At 53.8% G+C, this 17315-nt stretch overlaps 1 protein-coding gene across 4 annotated transcripts in view; it reads right to left on the reverse strand.

Moving 5' to 3' along the window:
- The window catches only part of UBR4 (ubiquitin protein ligase E3 component n-recognin 4), a 118073-nt gene that overhangs the window by 61383 nt on the left and 39375 nt on the right, over window positions 1-17315 (reverse strand). For 3 of the 4 annotated variants that reach the window (XM_081341483.1, XM_081341482.1, XM_081341481.1), the window contains 16 exons: window positions 17111-17258; window positions 16749-16973; window positions 16429-16599; window positions 14092-14274; window positions 12784-12942; window positions 11493-11645; window positions 10251-10478; window positions 8299-8456; window positions 7548-7722; window positions 7041-7242; window positions 5476-5639; window positions 5124-5340; window positions 2601-2817; window positions 2088-2120; window positions 528-591; window positions 80-214 (listed from right to left, as the gene is read on the reverse strand). In XM_081341483.1, the coding sequence (XP_081197609.1) occupies window positions 80-214; window positions 528-591; window positions 2088-2120; window positions 2601-2817; window positions 5124-5340; window positions 5476-5639; window positions 7041-7242; window positions 7548-7722; window positions 8299-8456; window positions 10251-10478; window positions 11493-11645; window positions 12784-12942; window positions 14092-14274; window positions 16429-16599; window positions 16749-16973; window positions 17111-17258 (2632 nt within the window). The remainder of the gene's footprint in view (window positions 1-79; window positions 215-527; window positions 592-2087; window positions 2121-2600; window positions 2818-5123; window positions 5341-5475; window positions 5640-7040; window positions 7243-7547; window positions 7723-8298; window positions 8457-10250; window positions 10479-11492; window positions 11646-12783; window positions 12943-14091; window positions 14275-16428; window positions 16600-16748; window positions 16974-17110; window positions 17259-17315) is intronic. The other variant, XM_081341484.1, reaches the window with a different exon arrangement.

Here is a 17315-nt window from a genome sequence, read left to right on the forward strand (position 1 = left end):
ACGCCCCTGGGACTCTCGCAGGACGTCAAACGGAAGGATCCGGGGATGCCGCACCGGGAAGGAAGTCGGCTTTGCCTACCTTGTGATTGTGGTAAGCCGAGCGGCTGGCGTGGAGGCTGGCCAGGAGGCTCTTGGTCTGCTGCTGGACGCTGGAAGGGGCCGGTGTGGAGAGAAGCATGGTGGCCAACTCCTGGGTGGCGGCCTTGGTTTTCTCCTGCGGGCGAACCAGCTCAAGTCAGGCTGCGCTTGCTTTGGGGGTGGGGAAGCCCCCCAAATACACACACACACACACACACAAGAGAAGGGAGAATGCCACGGCCTGCCCAGACCCGTGTGTGTGTGCGTGCGTATGTGTGTGCTCTGCCTTTCTGGATTTTAATTTGGGTGCAGGACAAGGAGCTCATTTCCGGACAAATCTCTGCTTCGGCACGACAGTCCGAGGAGCCGGCACCTGCCAAGCGTCGGGGTGCCACGCCTCGCTCCCCACAACCACCCCACCCCGCCCTCCCCACAGCAAAGGGACTTGCCTTCTCGTTGCCCGGCCCGACAGCAAACCAACTTTCCAGGGCTTCTAAAGAGCTGACTACTAGCCTGCAGGAGGAGAGGAGGAGAAGGAGAAGAAGGCGGGTCAGAAATGGCTCCTGCTCGGTCAGAAAGGAAAGCGGGGAGCAGTCGGGGGATGCCAAACCCTTTGCTCTCTCTTCCCCCCCCCACCCCGCCTGCCCCAGTGCAGAGAAAAAGAAGAAAAGCAAAGGAAATGAGCTGCTACAGGCACCATGCAGGTCCAGGCCAATCTGGCTCGTTTTCAGGGAAAAATCGGGGCTGTTTTAGGGCGGACCTCTAGCTCCAGATTGGTGGCAGCGGTGGGGATCAGTTAGCTGCCAGGAAAGTTGCTTTCTCCCAAAGAAAACGCAAAGACATGGATGCCTGGGGATCTATTACATCAACAGCGTGATAAATATTTATATATTAAAGGTAAAAGGTTCCCCCGCACATGCGTGCTCGTCGTTTCCGACTCTAGGGGCCGGTGCTCATCTCCCTTTCAAAGCCGAAGAGCCAGCGCTTGTCCGAGGACGTCTCTGTGGTCACGTGGCCGGCATGACTAGACGCCAAAGGCGCACGGAGCGCTGTTACCTTCCCACCAGAGCGGTCCCTGTTTTTCTACTTGCATTTTTACGTGCTTTCGAACTGCTAGGTTGGCAGAAGCTGGGATGAGTAACAGGCGCTCACTCTGCTACGCGGCACTCGGGATTCGACCCGCCAAACCGCCGACCTTCTGATCGACAAGCTCGGCGTCCTAACCCACTGAGCCACACCGCGTCCCTCCTATCTTTTATCTACAAGATTCCGATTTTGAGACGATCCCTCCCAGCCTTCGCGGTACGTTATCAACCAGGAAGGAGCAGAAGGGAGGAAAAAAAGGGAGAAAGCCAGAACAGGCCCAACAAAAGCGGTCCAGCCAATTCCCGGTTTGAAGAAGGCTCAAGCCTTCTTCAGCTAGCCGGCATCTGAAACGAGCTACGGAAAAAACAAGTTACGAAAAAGGGGATCTCCTTCTAGGTTAAAAAAAAATAAAAATAAAAATAAAACCATCCCAGGAAGGATGTGAGCCAGAAAAAAACAAACGAAGAGCTAGCATGTCAATCTTGGGGGCATATCTCAGGGACTTCCTTCACACAACACGCAGGAAAGTTGCAGGTTCGCTTCGTTCTCGCGCTTCCCAAAAAGCTGGTCAAGCTCTGCCCTTCTGGGTTTTTTTTGGGGGGGGGGTTTAAGCCTAGAGGGCAGGCAACAGTTTAGCCAGGAGCAGACACACACACACACACACCCCGGTTGGATTTTCTTTCCCTTTTCCCCCCGCTGACTTAATCTGCCATGCAAGGGACACCCGCCCCGTTATTAAGCAGCGCAGTGGAGCTTAATTATTTAAAAATCCCCAACCAGAACAACCCACCGATCGTACGTGTGAACACGCGCACAGAAAGAGGGAAAAAACAAACCACAGCCAGTAGTAGGATGGAAAAGCAGCGGGCAGCCGTCTTTGCCACCCAAAGCCATCATGCAGAGACAGGCAAGGATATACTAACCGGTCCAGGGTGGTTAAGGACTCAGATTCAGAACTTTTTTTTTTTTGAGGGGGGTAGGGGAGCAAAAGGGGAAAAAAAAGGGGTGGGGGGGAAAAGAAAAATAACATAGGTAGATATAAATGAAAAGATACGAAGCTCACAAGAGCCAGAATTGAGAAAAAAAAACACATCCTAAAGAGCAACTCAACAGAGGGAGGGAGTCGGCCAACTAAACGAAGCTGGGAATTTGGGGGAGGGGGCGAAGGGGGGGGGAAACAGAAGGAAAGAGAAGCGCGTGGACACAACGGGACCCGAATAAAAAGTGTATTCCTTTCCTTTAAAGGTCTAAAAGTGCTGAAGTCCGCAAGTCTTAAAAAAGCTGCCGAGGTTGGACGCGCCGCTTGCGGAAAAGGACGCCCTGGCACGGTGGATAGGCCAGAATTCAGGTCCAATCGGGCCGGGAAGCAGCTTCAGAGAGAGAGAGAGAGAGAGGAACAGATTTTGCCAAACGAAAGGATCGGCCGTTAAGTTTACCTCTCCAGGACGGTGCCGCCCACGGCTGCGGGGGCGGCCGACTCCGTGTCGCCGGTGCCGTTCCCCTGATTCAGGTTCGGGGGGCAGACGCTGCTGACGGAGGCCGACGGGAAGTCCTCCAGGGGTTCGTCCGGCCAGCCAAACTGCTCCTTGGTCTTGCCGTAGATTTTGACGGCGTCCAGCATGGTGACTCCAGCCGGGTCAACAGAGGCCCCGACTGCGGTTGGGAAAAAGAAAGGAAGGACGGGTTTCAATCTGCCACAGAGCACCCCCCTGACCCATCCACCACGCCCACCCCCCAGCCTGTGGGCCTTCTGGCATCTTTTCCAACTGCTTCTTGTGGTTCCTAAACCAAGATTATTGCTCGGCATCCTGAGGCTCCACCAAGAAGCAACACCACAAACTATAGCCGGAGACTTCGTTTGTGGCTACCAAGTCTGCCTTCTTCAGCTTTGGTGCCTCGCTGGCATCCTGCAATTAAAGGCTGGGGAGGAGGAGGACGAATGGGGAATAAACCTGTATGGGGAGGCGATGGGAAATAAGGAGGGGGGACAGCAGCTTGATGAAGTCCAGTGAAAGATGGAAGCAGTTTGTGCCAGGGCTCAAGGCCACTCAGCCCGAGACCGAATTGTGCCCCAAACCTCTCAGCGTTCTCAAAACACCTATAAGGTTCTTCCTTGGCTGAAGACAGACTGGTCACGGTGGGAAGGGCTGGGAAAGAGTCTGTAACCTTTTCACGCGAGAAATCTAGTTCTAGCCTGAATTTTCTGCAGCCAGCAATCTCTAGTAAAAAAACCAAATGTAGTTCAAGCCTGACTTTCCTGCGGCCAGCAATATCTAGTAAAAGAACCAGACTTAGTTCCAGCCTGACTTTACATATCTAGTAAAAGAACCAGACTTAGTTCTAGCCTGAATTTACTGCAGCCAGCAATATCTAGTAAAAGAATCAAACTTAAGTTCTCAAAACACCTATAAGGTTCTTCCTTGGCTGAAGACAGAATGGTCACGGCGGGAAGGGCTGGGATGGGGGGGAAAGAGTCTGTAACCTTTTCCCGCGGGAAATCGAGTTCTAGCCTGACTTTTCTGCAGCCGGCAGCCTTTAGCAAAAGACCCTGTCACTTCCTCCAAATGACGTCGAGGGTCTTTTTTCCTAAGGCAGGGCTTTTCAACCTTTTCACCCATTGTACCACTTTTAGGATACGGCAACATCCGAGTACCACCAGTGGGCCTAGCAAGGGGTCAAAAACTTGATGACAAATTAAAAAAAAAAAACCAAGGAGAAAAATGATGAAGTACAGGTCGTCCTCGACTTACAACAGTTCGCTTAGTGACTGTTTGAAGTGACAATGGCCCTGAAAAAAGGCCCCCCCAAGCCACAGCCGAGCAAGACACCTGCCCGCCTGTTGTGATTCAGGGTCAGTCTGTGGGTTCAGCAGTTGGGTCGGACGACTCAGAGGAGGAGGGGGGTGTTGAAGACCTTGCTGAGGGGGTTGAAGATCTTGCTGATGAGAGCCCTCAGCCAGGCCCCTCCCACTTGGTCACCACGGAGACCCAGCTGTGTGAGCCTGACAGCGTGGATGAAGATGACCCACAGCTGGCCCTGTTCAAGGACACCCGACGCAGGAGGCAGTCAATTAGGAGTAAACAGAGGAAGGCAATGGGGCACCTCGGAAGGAGGCACAGAGAAGCCACGCCCTGAACTCTATATAAGGGGAATGTGTGGGAGGGCTGGTTTGCTGAAGGCAACCGCTTGAAAAGCTCCTGTTTCTTGGTTCGTGTCTTGTTCTATTTGTTTTTGTAGCAACAAATTTGGCAGGCGTAATTCCAGCCTCTTGCCTTCTTGTAAAAGGGGTTGTCCCTGCCTTTTCTGCAGGGCCGGTAGCAGGCTGGTACAGAACACCACCTGCCCAGCAGCGCTCTTCCTCCTGTCCGAGGTTTTCATTGTTGTGAGCCTTTCTGCTGAGGATTGGCAACGGGGGTGGGGTGGGGGGGGTGTTTGGTTTTTATCCCCCCCCCCCGGTCTGCTGGGTGGTTGCAGCAGGTTTTGGTCACTCCACATGACCCTGGGACACTGTGACCGTCATAAATGTGAATCGGTTGCCAAGCATCTGAATGTAAGTCACAAGGCTCTGGAGACGCTGCAACGTTCCAGCTGATCGGCGCTTCTTCTGGGCTCAACAGAAGCGCCAGGATCAGTGCTGAGTTCCAGCTGGATCCTGGCGCCGATCCTGGCGCTTCCGCAGCCCTGAAGCAGTGCTGATCCTGGCGATTCCGCTGAGCCCCGACAGCCCTGCAGCTCCAGCCGTCTCTCGCTCAGGCTTGTGCGGTGCTGCCACCGGTTCAGCTCATTCCCCTCCCCTGCTACCCCTTTTCGAGGATGGTCGCCTACCAGCTGCCGGGTGCCGAGGTGCCACAGGTGGTACCCGTACCACTGGTTGAAAACCCCTGCCCTGAGGGACCCGGGACTGGGGCCAAGTCTGACGTCGGCATCCACCAAGACCAACCCCAAATCAGGGCTCTTACTGAAAATGGTCAGCTTCTTGTCGGCCTGCAGCGCTTCCTCGCGCGTAAAGGGGAAATCAAACCAGCGCGGACGGCTGAGGTTGAGCTGCAAGGTGCGTCCGAAGACTTCCAGGTAGGAAGGGGCTCTCTCGATGGCTTGGGTGCCGATCTGGACCCTCATGCCGGTCATCACCATGGTGCTGTTGTTGTTGGTCACCTCGAGGGTGAAGCCGCCGGGCTAGCGGGAAAGGAGAGGCGCGGCGTTAAGAGGCAGGAAGGGCCAGGGCGTCGGCCTCTCCTCCTGCTGCCGGCCGCGGGGGAGGAGGGGAGGGGCTTCCTTGCCGCCGCCGAAGCCCTGCCGGGCGGGTCCTACCTTGGTGTTGGCCACGTACATGCCGGTGGAGTTGAGACGGTGCTTGATCTGCTGGGCGTTGTAGACCTGCAGGAGGTCGTTGCCCCCAAACTCCACGTCCGTCAGCTGCTGGTTGTGCTCGAAGAAGTCAATGGGGAAGCTCACCTGGCTGGAGGTGCGCGTGGCTGGAGGGGAAAGGAGGCGGCAGGAGCGGACGTCAGGCAGAGAGCAGAGCCAGGGGAGTGGAGTCCGGGATGGCTTTGGGAAGCTCTCCGGGGATTCGGCCTCCCCTCCTCGCAGGTGAAAAGAATCGCTGTAAACAATCCCCCTTTACAACGTCACCCAGAGGCCTGTCTTTCTCCTGCTCCTTCCTTCTTTCCTTCCTTCCTTCCTTCCTTCCTTCCTTCCTTCCTTCCTCGTCCCTCTCACTGCCTTCCCTATCCTCAGTTTGGGACTGAGAGCAAAAGGGCTGGCCGGCAGGAAACGCAAAACCGTGAAAACCGTGTGAGATTCAATGTAAATAGCGGTAATGAGAGGAATCTCATAGAAGGGGGGAGGAGAAGGGAGGGAGGGGAGAGGAGGAAGGAGAGGAGCGAAAGGGAGGGGTAGAGGGAGGAGGAAGAGGAGGAGGAAGAGGAAAAGGGCGGAAGAGGGAGGAAAGAAGGAAAGAAGAAGGGGAAGAGGAGGAAAAGGAGGGGGAGGGAGGAAAGAGAGACAAGAGGAAGAAGGGGAAAAGAAAGGAAGGAGGGAGGGAGGGAAGAGCAGGAGGAAGGGAAGAGGGGGAGGGAGGAGAGAGAAGGAGGAAGAGGAAGAGGGAGAGAAGAGGATAAGGCGAGGAAGGAGAGAGGAAAGAGGAAGAGGAAAAAAAGGGAGGGATAAAGGAACAGGAGAGGAGGAACAAGAGGAAGAAGGAGGGAAGGAGGAAAGAACAGGAGGAAGGAAAAGGACAGGACGGGGAGGGGGGGAAGTGAGGAGGAGGAGGAGGGAAGAAAAGGGAGGAAGGAAAGAGAGATGAGGAGGAGGAAGAAGAGAGACAGGAGGAAGAGGAGGAGGGAGGGAGGGAGGAGAAAGGAAGGAGAGAGGGAGACAGGAGGAAGAAAAGGGAGGAAGGAAAGAGAGATGAGGAAGAGGAGGAGGAAGAAGAGACAGGAGGAAGAGGAGGAGGGAGGGGGGAGGAGAAAGGAAGGAGAGAGGGAGAGAGGAGGAAGAAAAGGGAGGAAGGAAAGAGAGATGAGGAAGAGGAGGAGGAAGAAGAGACAGGAGGAAGAGGAGGAGGGAGGGAGGGGGGAGGAGAAAGGAAGGAGAGAGGGAGAGAGGAGGGAAGGAAAGGGAGGAAGGAAAGAGAGATGAGGAGGAAGAAGAGACAGGAAGAGGAGGGAGGGAGGGGGGAGGAGAAAGGAAGGAGAGAGGGGGGAAGGAAAGGGAGGAAGGAAAGAGAGATGATGAGGAGGAAGAGAGACAGGAGGAAGAGGAGGAGGGAGGGAGGAGAAAGGAAGGGGAGAGAGGAGGAAGGAGGAGAGCGGGACAGAGGGAGAAAGAGCCGCCTGCCCAGCCTCCAGAGCCAACCTGAGCCAGCCGCGACTTACGCAGGGCTGCCGCTTTCCGCTTCCGCACGGGCTTCATGATGCTGACCACGCTGCTGGGCTGCAGGGCGGGCTGGAGCCAGTGCGAGGTGTTCTCCACGTTGGCCATGTAGATCCGCAGGCTGCCGTCCTCGCAGAGCAGGATCATGGTGGTGCGCTGCTGCTCGTTGCAGGCCGTGTGCCGGATGGCCACCATGTCTTGGATCTGGCACGGCAGGGAAGGGCACACCGGGGGGTGAGGCCACGGTGGGTGGGGGGGGAGAGGAAGAGGGCTGGCCAGCAGGAAGGAGGCTCCGCAGGGGTTCTGGACCCCCCCCACCCCTCAGGTAAACCTGAATCGAATCCCTCCCCCCCCCACACACCACCCCCGTTAACTTCACGAATGCCGATTCGGAAGCCGATTCGGTGAGCGTGCGGTTCTCCGACCGCTTTAGCGCCGCCACCCCCACCCCCACCCCCGGCTCCAGGCTGCTCAGCCCCCTCCCAAAAGGCAGGTCTGGCTGAGCTCACCTTGGCTTTAGCCGGCAAGGTCTTAATCTCCTGGATGAGGAACGTGTCCGGCTTGACCATCATGACCAGAGGGACGCCGGTCGTCTGTTGCACGCAGCACACCAGGCCCGGGTGGTTCATGACTTCGGACCACTGGCAGAGGGCCGGGGGGGTCTTGCTGGTCCCCCCGTTAGAGCTGGAAGACAGGGAGGCCGGGGGTGTGTGGGAGAGTGTGTGTGTGTGGGAGAGAGAGAGAGAGAGAGAGAGAGAGAGAGAGAGAATGAACCTTTATTGTCAAAGTACAACCATGTATACATTGAGATTAGCTGAGCCTCCCTTTGTGTGTGTGTGTGTGTGTGTGTGTGTGTGTGTGTGTGTGTGTGTGTGTGTGTGTTAACCGGGAGTTACCAGCCATTCGCTCCCAGCTGCACAGCCAAGTCCTTCTGGAAAAAGAATGCAGGCTGTCCTCCACTTACGACAGCTCCTTTAGCGACCACTCAGAGTTACAACGGCACGAGGGGGGGGAAGTGCCTGGGGACCGGTTCCCCTCCCCACAGTCGCGACCTTTGCAGCATCCCCTTTGCAGCATTCGCTTAACGGCGGAAAACCGGGGGCCCGATTGTGCTCGCAAGTCGAGGACTGCCTGTACGAGACCTCCACGAAGCTGGGGAAATTCAGTGGCAAGACGCCCACCCCCGTCCCCAAATTCCCCCTGGCTTTTCGGCATCCATCCCGACTGGGCGAGGGGAGGGAGGGAGGGGGAGGGCCTCACCTCTTGATGTTGATGGCAAAGACGTGGAGGACCTCCAGAGTTGCCCGGCTGATGGTGGCCGCGAAGGACTTGCCCTGGGTGTAGCTGAAGAAAAGCATCTGCAGGACGTGGGAGTAGTAGATGGACACACCGCCTCCGGCTACCTGGCCGTTGCTGTCCTGCCGGGGACACAAGGCAGAAGAGAGGGCACGCGTGGGCTTCCACCCCGCCAAAAAAAAACCCGCCTCGGACTCTCCGAGCGGCCTCAGCCCACTCGCCGAGGGACAAAAAGTTGCAATATATATGAAGGAAGTTTGTGCCTAGGTCTCTCACATCCTGGACCCAACTTCTACCTTCCAAACAATGCCACAGGGCAGGTGTCTTTCAACTCGGTCCTTTGAGGACTCGTGGACTTCAACTCCCAGAATTCCTCAGCCAGGCACATGGGGTCTTCCAACTCGGCCCTTTGAGGACTCATGGACTACAACTCCCAGAATTCCTCAGCCAGGCACATGGGGTCTTCCAACTCGGCCCTTTGAGGACTCGTGGACTTCAACTCCCAGAATTCCTCAGCCAGGCATGCTGGGAGTTGAAGTCCACAAGTCACGAAAGGGCCGAGTTGGAAGACCCCTGTGCTCTAGGGCATTGCACACCAGAACTGTTGAAGACGCAAGGAGATTTCCCCTTCCCCCCCCCCATGCCGTCACTCTGCTGAACAACTAATTCCCCACAACACTGACAAACTTCCGCGTTACTATTCTTCTTCTCATCTTTCCTGTTACCTCCTGTTACCTTGCCTTGTGACGATAACTTTGTAGCTTGTAACTTACGAGTTGTATTGCTTCATGCTGGTATGCTTTAGGTTGATTGCTGATTTAGTATCCTATGACTATGGCTAAGTGTTGTTATCTTATGATTTATGATGGAATGTGTTTTTACAAGGACTATCTATGATTGTGATTTATCATCTGCTGCCTGAATGCACACTGAGAGCTTCTGCACCAGAGACAAATTCCTTGTGTGTCCAACTTGGCCAATAGAGAATTCTAATTCTAATTCTAAAAAGTCTAATTCTAATTCTTATTCCATTTCATTCTATTCTGCTTCTATTCCTATTCGATTCTTTCCATATTCTATTCTATTCTGTTCTGTTCTGTTCTATTCTACAATCTGTCTATTCTATTCTGTTCTGTTCTTTCCATATTCCATTCCATTCCATTCCATTCTCAATAAAGATTCTATTCTACTCTATTCTACAATCTGTCTATTCTATTCTATTATTTCTATATTCTATTCTAATCTATTGTATTTATCCATGTTCTATTCTATTCTACAATCTATTCTATTCTATTCTTTCCCTATTCCTATTCCTATTCCTAATTCTATTCTATTCCATTCCATTATTCTATTCTATTCTATTCTATTCTATTCTATTCTATTCTATTCTATTCTATTCTATGCCTATTCCTATTCCTATTCCTATTCCTAATTCTATTCTATTCCATTCCATTATTCTATTCTATTCCATTCTATTCCATTCCGTATTTTCTATTCTATTCTATTCTATTCTATTCTATTCTATTCTATTATTCTATTCTATTCTATTCTATTCTATTCTATTCTATTCCATTCCATTCCATTCCATTCCATTCCATTCTTTCCTATTCTATTCCGTTCCGTTCCATTCCTACTCTACTCTATTCTAAGTGGTGGAACAGAATCATTAAAGGCTACCAAAGGAGGGTCAAAGTGAAATGTGAAGTAAAGTAGAACATTTTTTTTAAAAAATATTTTCAATAATTAAATAGAATTGTTGAATTGTCCCACAGGGAGCTGTCCCACGGAGAGGTTGGCCATGGGTCGAGTTGGTCCCTTTCCCTCAAGGAAGCCCCCCCCCCCTTTTTAAAATCTGGAGGGGTTTCTGGACGGTGCCGTGGCCGTGTCGAGGTGGGAGGCCGAGCGCGGCTGGATACCTTCAGGTCCTCGTGGCTGACTTCAAGGACGTTGGTGACGTAGAACGGGCCGTGCTGGGCGCTGCTGGCCTCCTCCATGAGCTGCAGGTAGATGTAGCCGGCCGAGGACATGATGACCACGATGTTCTTGCTCTCCTCGTTGAAGAGGAAGGTGATGTCCCGGATTTTGGAGCTCGGCAGCAGGAAGTAGAAGGTGGGGCTTAAGGCGTCCACCGAGAGGTCGTAGATCTGCGCAACAGCAGGAGCACTTAAGACTTATATACCGCTTTGCAGAGCTTTGCGCCCCCCCCTCTAAGCGGTTTACAAGTGGCAGCCTGTGGCCTCATTTTACCGACCTCGGAAGGACGGAAGGCTGAGTCAAACTGGAGCTGGTTAGGATCGAACTGCTGGCAGTTGGCAGAGCCAGCCTGCAATGCTGCCTTCTAACCACTGTGCCACTACAGCTTCCTTCCGTTTCCTTCCTTCCCTTCCTTCTCATTTACCCTCCCTCCCTCCTTCCTTCCTTCTCCTTATTTCCCTCCCTCCCTTCCATCTCTCCTTCCTTCCTTCCTTCCTTCCTTGCTCCCTTTCCCAAGCAATAAGAGTTATATACCGCTTCACAGGGCTTTGCAGCCCCCTCTAAGTGGTTTACAGTCAGCCTGTTGCCCCCCCAACAATCTGGGTCCTCAATTTACCGACCTCGGAAGGATGGAAGGCTGAGTCAAACTGGAGCTGGTTAGGATCGAACTGCTGGCAGTGGGCAGACTAACTGCAATGCTGCATTCTAACCACTGCGCCACCACGGCTCTTAATGCAACATCCGATCAGCTACAGCAACAGCAGTAGCGTTTAGACTTACATACCGCTTCACGGTGCTTTACAGCCCCCCCACTCTAAGCGGTTTACAGAGTCGGCATATTTGCCCCTCCAACAATCTGGGTCCTCATTTTACCGACCTCGGAAGGACGGAAGGCCGAGTCAACCTTGAGCAGGTCAGGATCCAGCTGCAGGCTGTGGGCAGCCGGCAGTCAGCAGAAGCAGCCTGCAATACTGCATTCTAACCACTGTCCCAGCAGGGCTCTTGTGGAAGGAAGGAAGGAAGGAAGGAAGGAAGGAAGGAAGGAAGGAAGGAAGGAAGGAAGGAAGGAAGGGGGTTGGGAAGACCAGAGAGGCCACGCCAGCTGGCCACGAAAGAGGTTCTGGAGGAGATTGGAGCAGAGGGAGAGGAGCAGGAGGAGTTAGGTCAGCCTCCACGGACCCTACCTTGACAAAGTCGGCGGTGACGATGGCCAGTTCCGTCTGGGATCCCGGAAGCCAGACTGCCTTGATGATGAAGTTGCCCGTGGCGAGCTGAGGGTGGAGCACTAGGTGATCCGAGACGGAGCCCGAACTGCTGAAGGTGAGGACGTGGCAGTCCTGGAAAAGGGGTCAAGAGAGGGGAGTTACAGACTGACCGTCTGGCGAGGCTGTCAGCCATCCATCCTTGCCCCGGAGGTGCTTTCCCCCCCCCCCACTTTCCTTTCCTTTTCTCAGGAGGCAACCGGACTTTCTTCAGACAGCACAGACAGCCCGGGCCCGTTTTCAAACTGTGAAGGGACCCAGGACCAAAAATATCCTGCAGCCAAGAAGGCTCCACACCCATTTGTACCGCTCAGGTGAGCCTGAGGACACAGGTAAAACTTCCAGGTGGCTTCAACGACTCTCTAAAAGGATGCAAATGTCCAGCTGTCTGCAAGGAGTATAAATCCTCCCTCTCCCCCCCCCCACCCTCCGGTCAGAGCAGAAGAAGCTTCTTGGGGGAGAAGGGAAACGTCTTCAAAAGAAACACAAAGGGACAGGATGGCAGTCTTCCAGTATCTCAGGGGCTGCCCCAAAGAAGAGGAAGTCAAGCTATTCTCCAAAGCGCCCGAAGGCGGGACAAGAAGCAACGGATGGAAACTAGTCAAGGAGAGAAGCAACCTGGAACAAAGGAAGAATTTCCTGACAGTTAGAACAATTAATCAGTGGAACCACCTGCCTCCAGAAGCTGTGAGTGCTCCAACACTGGAAGCTTTTAAGAAGAGACTGGACAGCCATTTGCCTGAAATGGTATAGGGTTTCCTGCCTGAGCAGGGGGGTTGGACTAGACAACCTCCAAGGTCCCTTCCAACTACTTCTTCTTCTTCTTCTTCTTCTTCTTCTTCTTCTTCTTCTTCTTCTTCTTCTTCTTCTTCTTCTTATTATTATTATTATTATTATTATTATTATTATTATTATTATTATTAATCATCACAGTCAGCCAGATGTTCAGACTGGATTTGGCACTTCTGTCTACCTATCGAGTCCTTCCCAAGGACCTTGGATAGGCAGATGTGGATGTTGGATGGTATCACAGATCTCGTCGCAGGTTGGAAGCAGTTCCTAGTAAGGCCGCCTCTTGCGATTGACTAATGGCGAATTGGTCAGTGCCGATGATGGTGTTCAAGTGGTGCTCCAGTTGTTTGGGGATTGCACCCAAGGCGCCTATTATTATTGGTGGTACTACTACTACTACTGTTGTTGTTGTTGTTCTTACCTTCAGCCCGCAAACAGCCAGATAGTCCTCCTTGCAGGGGTTGCCCGTCAGGGTGAGCACCGTGAAGGGGACGGGCGCAGAGGCCAGGCGGGTTAGCGTCAGCTTCCGCTTGCTGGAATCGGCTTGCTTCAGCAGCGCGGAGAGCTGCAGCACGGTGATCTGCCGGGGCAAGCAACACACGGACATTGCGGCAGAGTTATCGCTACAACCCAGGAAAGGGAGGGGGGGGGAGAAGAATTTAAATGAAGCTCCCGGAATCCCGGTTTTCCGCCCAGGAGCCTCGAGGGATCTCTGCCTGCCAGCTGCAAAGAACACGAAACTGCAGATTGCCGGAAATGGTTCTCGGGCTCACTTTGACGTCTATCAACTGGGAATTTCCCCCCCCCCCGGGTTTTACAGACTTTATGGTGCTGGTTGATAGCCCCACTTGGTTAGACCTGATCAGAAATGGGGAAGGTTGCCGGGAGCAGCTGCAGGCCCCAGCTTTGTCGTTGTGTGTCTGTGTCTGGGGGTGGGGGGAAGAGAGACGATCAGGGCGCCAGGGACCTCTCCCTCTACCTTCTACGCTGGAGATCGGCAGATTTTATACAAATGTATAACATTCTATTGGATTGTGAGATAAAATAAGGTAAAGGTTCCCCTGCACATGCGCGCTAGTCGTTTCCAACTCTAGGGGCCGGTGCTCATCTCCGTTTCAAAGCCGAAGAGCCAGCGCTTGTCCGAGGACGTCTCCGGGGTCATGTGGCCGGCATGACTAGGAACGCTGTTCCCTTCCCACCATCATGGTCCCTATTTTTCTACTTGCATTTTTTATGTGCTTTCGAACTGCTAGGTTGGCAGAAGCTGGGACGAGTAACAGGCGCTCACTCTGCTACGTGGCACTCGGGATTCGACCCGCCAAACTGCCGACCTTCTGATCGACAACCTCAGCGTCCTAACCCACTGAGCCACACCGCGTCCCTTAGCGAGATAAAATACCCAAATACAAAAAAACAAACAGTAGGGCCCAGTGGGGAAGGAGGAGGGCGAAAAGCGAAGGCGCTGACTTCCGACTTCCCCTGGGGCAGCCGAATAAAGCGTGAAGGTCGCACCTACCACTTTGTCCCTTTTTCCAAAGGAAAGAGCCATTTCTATAACAAGGAGTCAATCTAATCCATCAAACCCCCCCAAATCGAAAGTTTCTTCCCCCCCCTCTCCCCCAACCCCCCTCAAGCACAAACTCCAGGTGGAAGCCAAGAGAGGGCCGGAGATTCGTACGGGTCCTTTTCCCCCCGCTCCTGGGGGACAGACCCTCCTCGGCCAACTCACCTTGCCCTTCTCGTGGCTGACCGCCAGGTGCTGGCGCCGCCCGTGAGGCGAGGACAGCACGCACATGGCCACCCGCCGCAGGACGTGGGCGCTGATCAGCTGGCGGATGGTCTGACCTTGGTCCCCGCTGTAGTTCATCCGGACATTCTCAAAGGCTCCTTCCTGGGAGCCCAGAGTCGGCACCTGGGGGGGGGAGCAGGGCGGGGGGGGGAAAAGGGGGAGGCCGTGAGCGACACAGCCTGGAACCTCGGGTGAGGATACCGCATTTCCCCGAAAACGAGACCCTTCTGTTGTGATTCAGGGTCAGCCTGTGGGTTCGGCAGTTGGGTCGGACGACTCAGAGGAGGAGGAGGGAGTGTTGAACAGCTTGCTGAGAATAATATTGAGGCTCCGCAGAGCCCTCAGCCAGGCCCCTCCCACCTGGTCACGGACGGAGACCCAGCTGTGTGAGCCTGACAGCGTGGATGAAGATGACCCACAGCAGGCCCTGTTCAAGGACGCCCGACGCAGGAGGCAGTCAATCAGGAGTAAACAGAGGAAGGCAATGGGGCACCTCGGAAGGAGGCAGAGAGAAGCCACGCCCTGAACTGTATAAAAGGGGAATGCGTGGGAGGGCTGGTTTGCTGAAGGCAACCGTTTGAATAGCTCCTGTTTCATGGTTCGTGTTTGCTCTCTTTGCTCTGTTTATGTTTTTATGTTAATAAATTTGGCAGGCTTAGTTCCAGCCTCTTGCCTTCTTGTAAAAGGGGTTGTCCCTGCCTTATCTGCAGGGCCGGTAGTAGGCTGGTACAGAACACCTTCCTTCCTTCCTTTTTCTTTCTTTCCTATTTCTTTCTTTCCTTTTTTCTTCTTTCCTTTCCTTTCGTCTTTCCCTTTCCCTCCTTCCTTCTCTCCTTCCTTCTTTGTTCTTTCCTTTTTCTCTTTCCTTCCTCTCTTCCTTTCTTTCTCTTTCCTTCCTTCCTTTTTTTTCTTTTCCTTGCTTTCCTTTCTTTCCTTCCTTCCTTTCTTTTTCCCTTCCCTTCTTTCTTTCCCTCCTTCCTTTCTTCCCTTTGTTCTTTCTTTCCTTCCTTCCTTTCCTTTTCTCTTTCCCTCCTTCCTTCTCTCCTTCCTTGTTTTCCTTCTCTCTTTCCTTCCTCTCTTTCTTTCTCTTTCCTTCCTTCCTTTTTTCTTTTCCTTGCTTTCCTTCTTTCCTTTTTTTCCTTCCTTCCTTTCCTTTTCCTTCCCTTCCCTTCCCTTCTTTCTTTCCCTCCTTCCTTTCTTCCCTTTGTTCTTTCTTTCTTTCCTTCCTTCCTTTCCTTTTCTCTTTCCCTCCTTCCTTCTCTCCTTCCTTGTTTTCCTTCTCTCTTTCCTTCCTCTCTTTCTTTCTCTTTCCTTCCTTCCTTTTTTCTTTTCCTTGCTTTCCTTCTTTCCTTTTTTTCCTTCCTTCCTTTCCTTTTCCTTCCCTTCCCTTCCCTTCTCTTTCCCTCCTTCCTTTCTTCCTTTTTTCTTTCCTTCCTTCCTTTTCTTCTTTCCTTTCCTCTCCTCTTTCCTTCCTTCTGCTTCCTTCATTCTTTCCTTTTTCTCTTTCCTTCCTCTCTTCCTTTCTTTCTCTTTCCTTCCTTCCTTCCTTTTCCTTCCTTCCCTTCTTTCCTTTTCTTTCTTTCCCTCCTTCCTCTTTCTTCCCTTTTCTTTCTTCCCTTTTTCTTTCTTTCTTTCCTCCCTCCCTCTTCCTTTCCTTTTCCTTCCTTCCTCTTTCTTTCTTTTCCCTTTTTCTTCCCCTCCAAAAGAGGCACCAGATCTTACTTCCGGGGGGGGGGCAATCTTTTCCACTCCCCTACAGCACCGACAGCCCTGCCCCCCCGCCCCACTTCTTTTGCGGCCGAAGGAAATGCCTCCGTGGTGGAGAACGCCGCTCCGGCCGGTATTTTTTTCCCGGAAAGGCCTCGGACGGCAAAAGGCGGGCCGGGGGACGCCGCAGAAGAAGCGGGCCGGCGAGGAGAGGCAGGCTGCAACGGTAAGCGGGGGTGGGGGCACGTGGGGCAGCTCCACCCCCTCCTCGCCCTAGCTTCATTTTTAGGTGTGCACCCCGCCCCAAAACTAGGGCTTTGTTTTTGGGGTAGGGCTTATGTTAGCTCCCCCTCCCCACCAAACCCCAAAAAAATCAAGCTAGGGCTTATTTTCGGGTAAACCCAGTATTAACCTGGAATTCTTGACTTCTGAAAAGCAGCCCTGCTGGGCACCTGAGTCCAGACGAGAGGCCTGGCTCTGAAGGATGGAACGAAGGGGGCTTTTCTGGAGGGTCTCCCCTCCAGCCAGACCCCCACTCTTCCCCCACCGGGCACCCGCTGCCCTCCTCACCATTAGCTGGTCGGTCATTTCCACTGTCTTGTCCAAGGTGTGCAGCTGGTTCAGGGCCTGCTGGGCGCGGCCGCTGCTGCCCATGGCCGAGGCTTGCTGGAAGTTGATCTGGATGGCCTCCATCAGGAAGTTGAGGAGCTCAAGGACCAAAGAGGCAAAGGAGAAGTTGGCCTTGGGGGGGGAGGCAAGGACAGGCGGGGGTAAGAAGACTTCCTGGCACCCTGACCGCTCTACACACACACACACACACACACACACACACACACAGAGAGAGAGAGAGAGAGAGAGAGAGACAGAAACAGAGATAGACGCACACAAACCTGGGCCTGCAGCTGCTCCCGACAGCCTTCCACGTTTCTGCAGAGGCAGCTCTTCTTGGGCTTGTCTTCGTCGCCCGGCCGGCCGTCGCTGGCGGAGGACTTGGACTTGTCGGTGGGCGAGGAGCTGGAGTGGCGGACGCTCTCCGAGACGCGGGGTTCGCTTTGGAAAGCCGACTCCTTCAGGGTGGAGCTCATGCCGCTGCTGGGGGTCCGCTTCACCAGGGCCTGGAGGAGGAGGAGGAGGAGGAGGAGGAGGAGGAGAAGCACCGTGCAGGGACCTCAAGTCAGACTCGGCCGTTTGGCACAAAGCGGGATAACCCTAACCCTCACCCCCTCCTCGAGAATTCAGCCCCGGGACCTACCAGGCAGCTCCCGTCCTCCTTGGCCCCGCAGTCGCAAAAGAAGGATCCGTACTTGGCGTAGGAGATCTCGTGGTCCTTGTGGCAAACCTTGGCACAGACGGTGCAGACGCCGACTCCGTCCACCATCTTGCAGGTGTGGCAATGGTACCTGCCAAGGTAGGAACACAGCAGGCCGGGGAGGTGAGGTGGGGAGAAAATGAGAGAC

This window comes from Vipera berus (genome assembly GCF_964194415.1).
Source record: "Vipera berus genome assembly, chromosome: 17".
Classification (NCBI taxonomy): Eukaryota; Metazoa; Chordata; class Lepidosauria; order Squamata; family Viperidae; genus Vipera; species Vipera berus.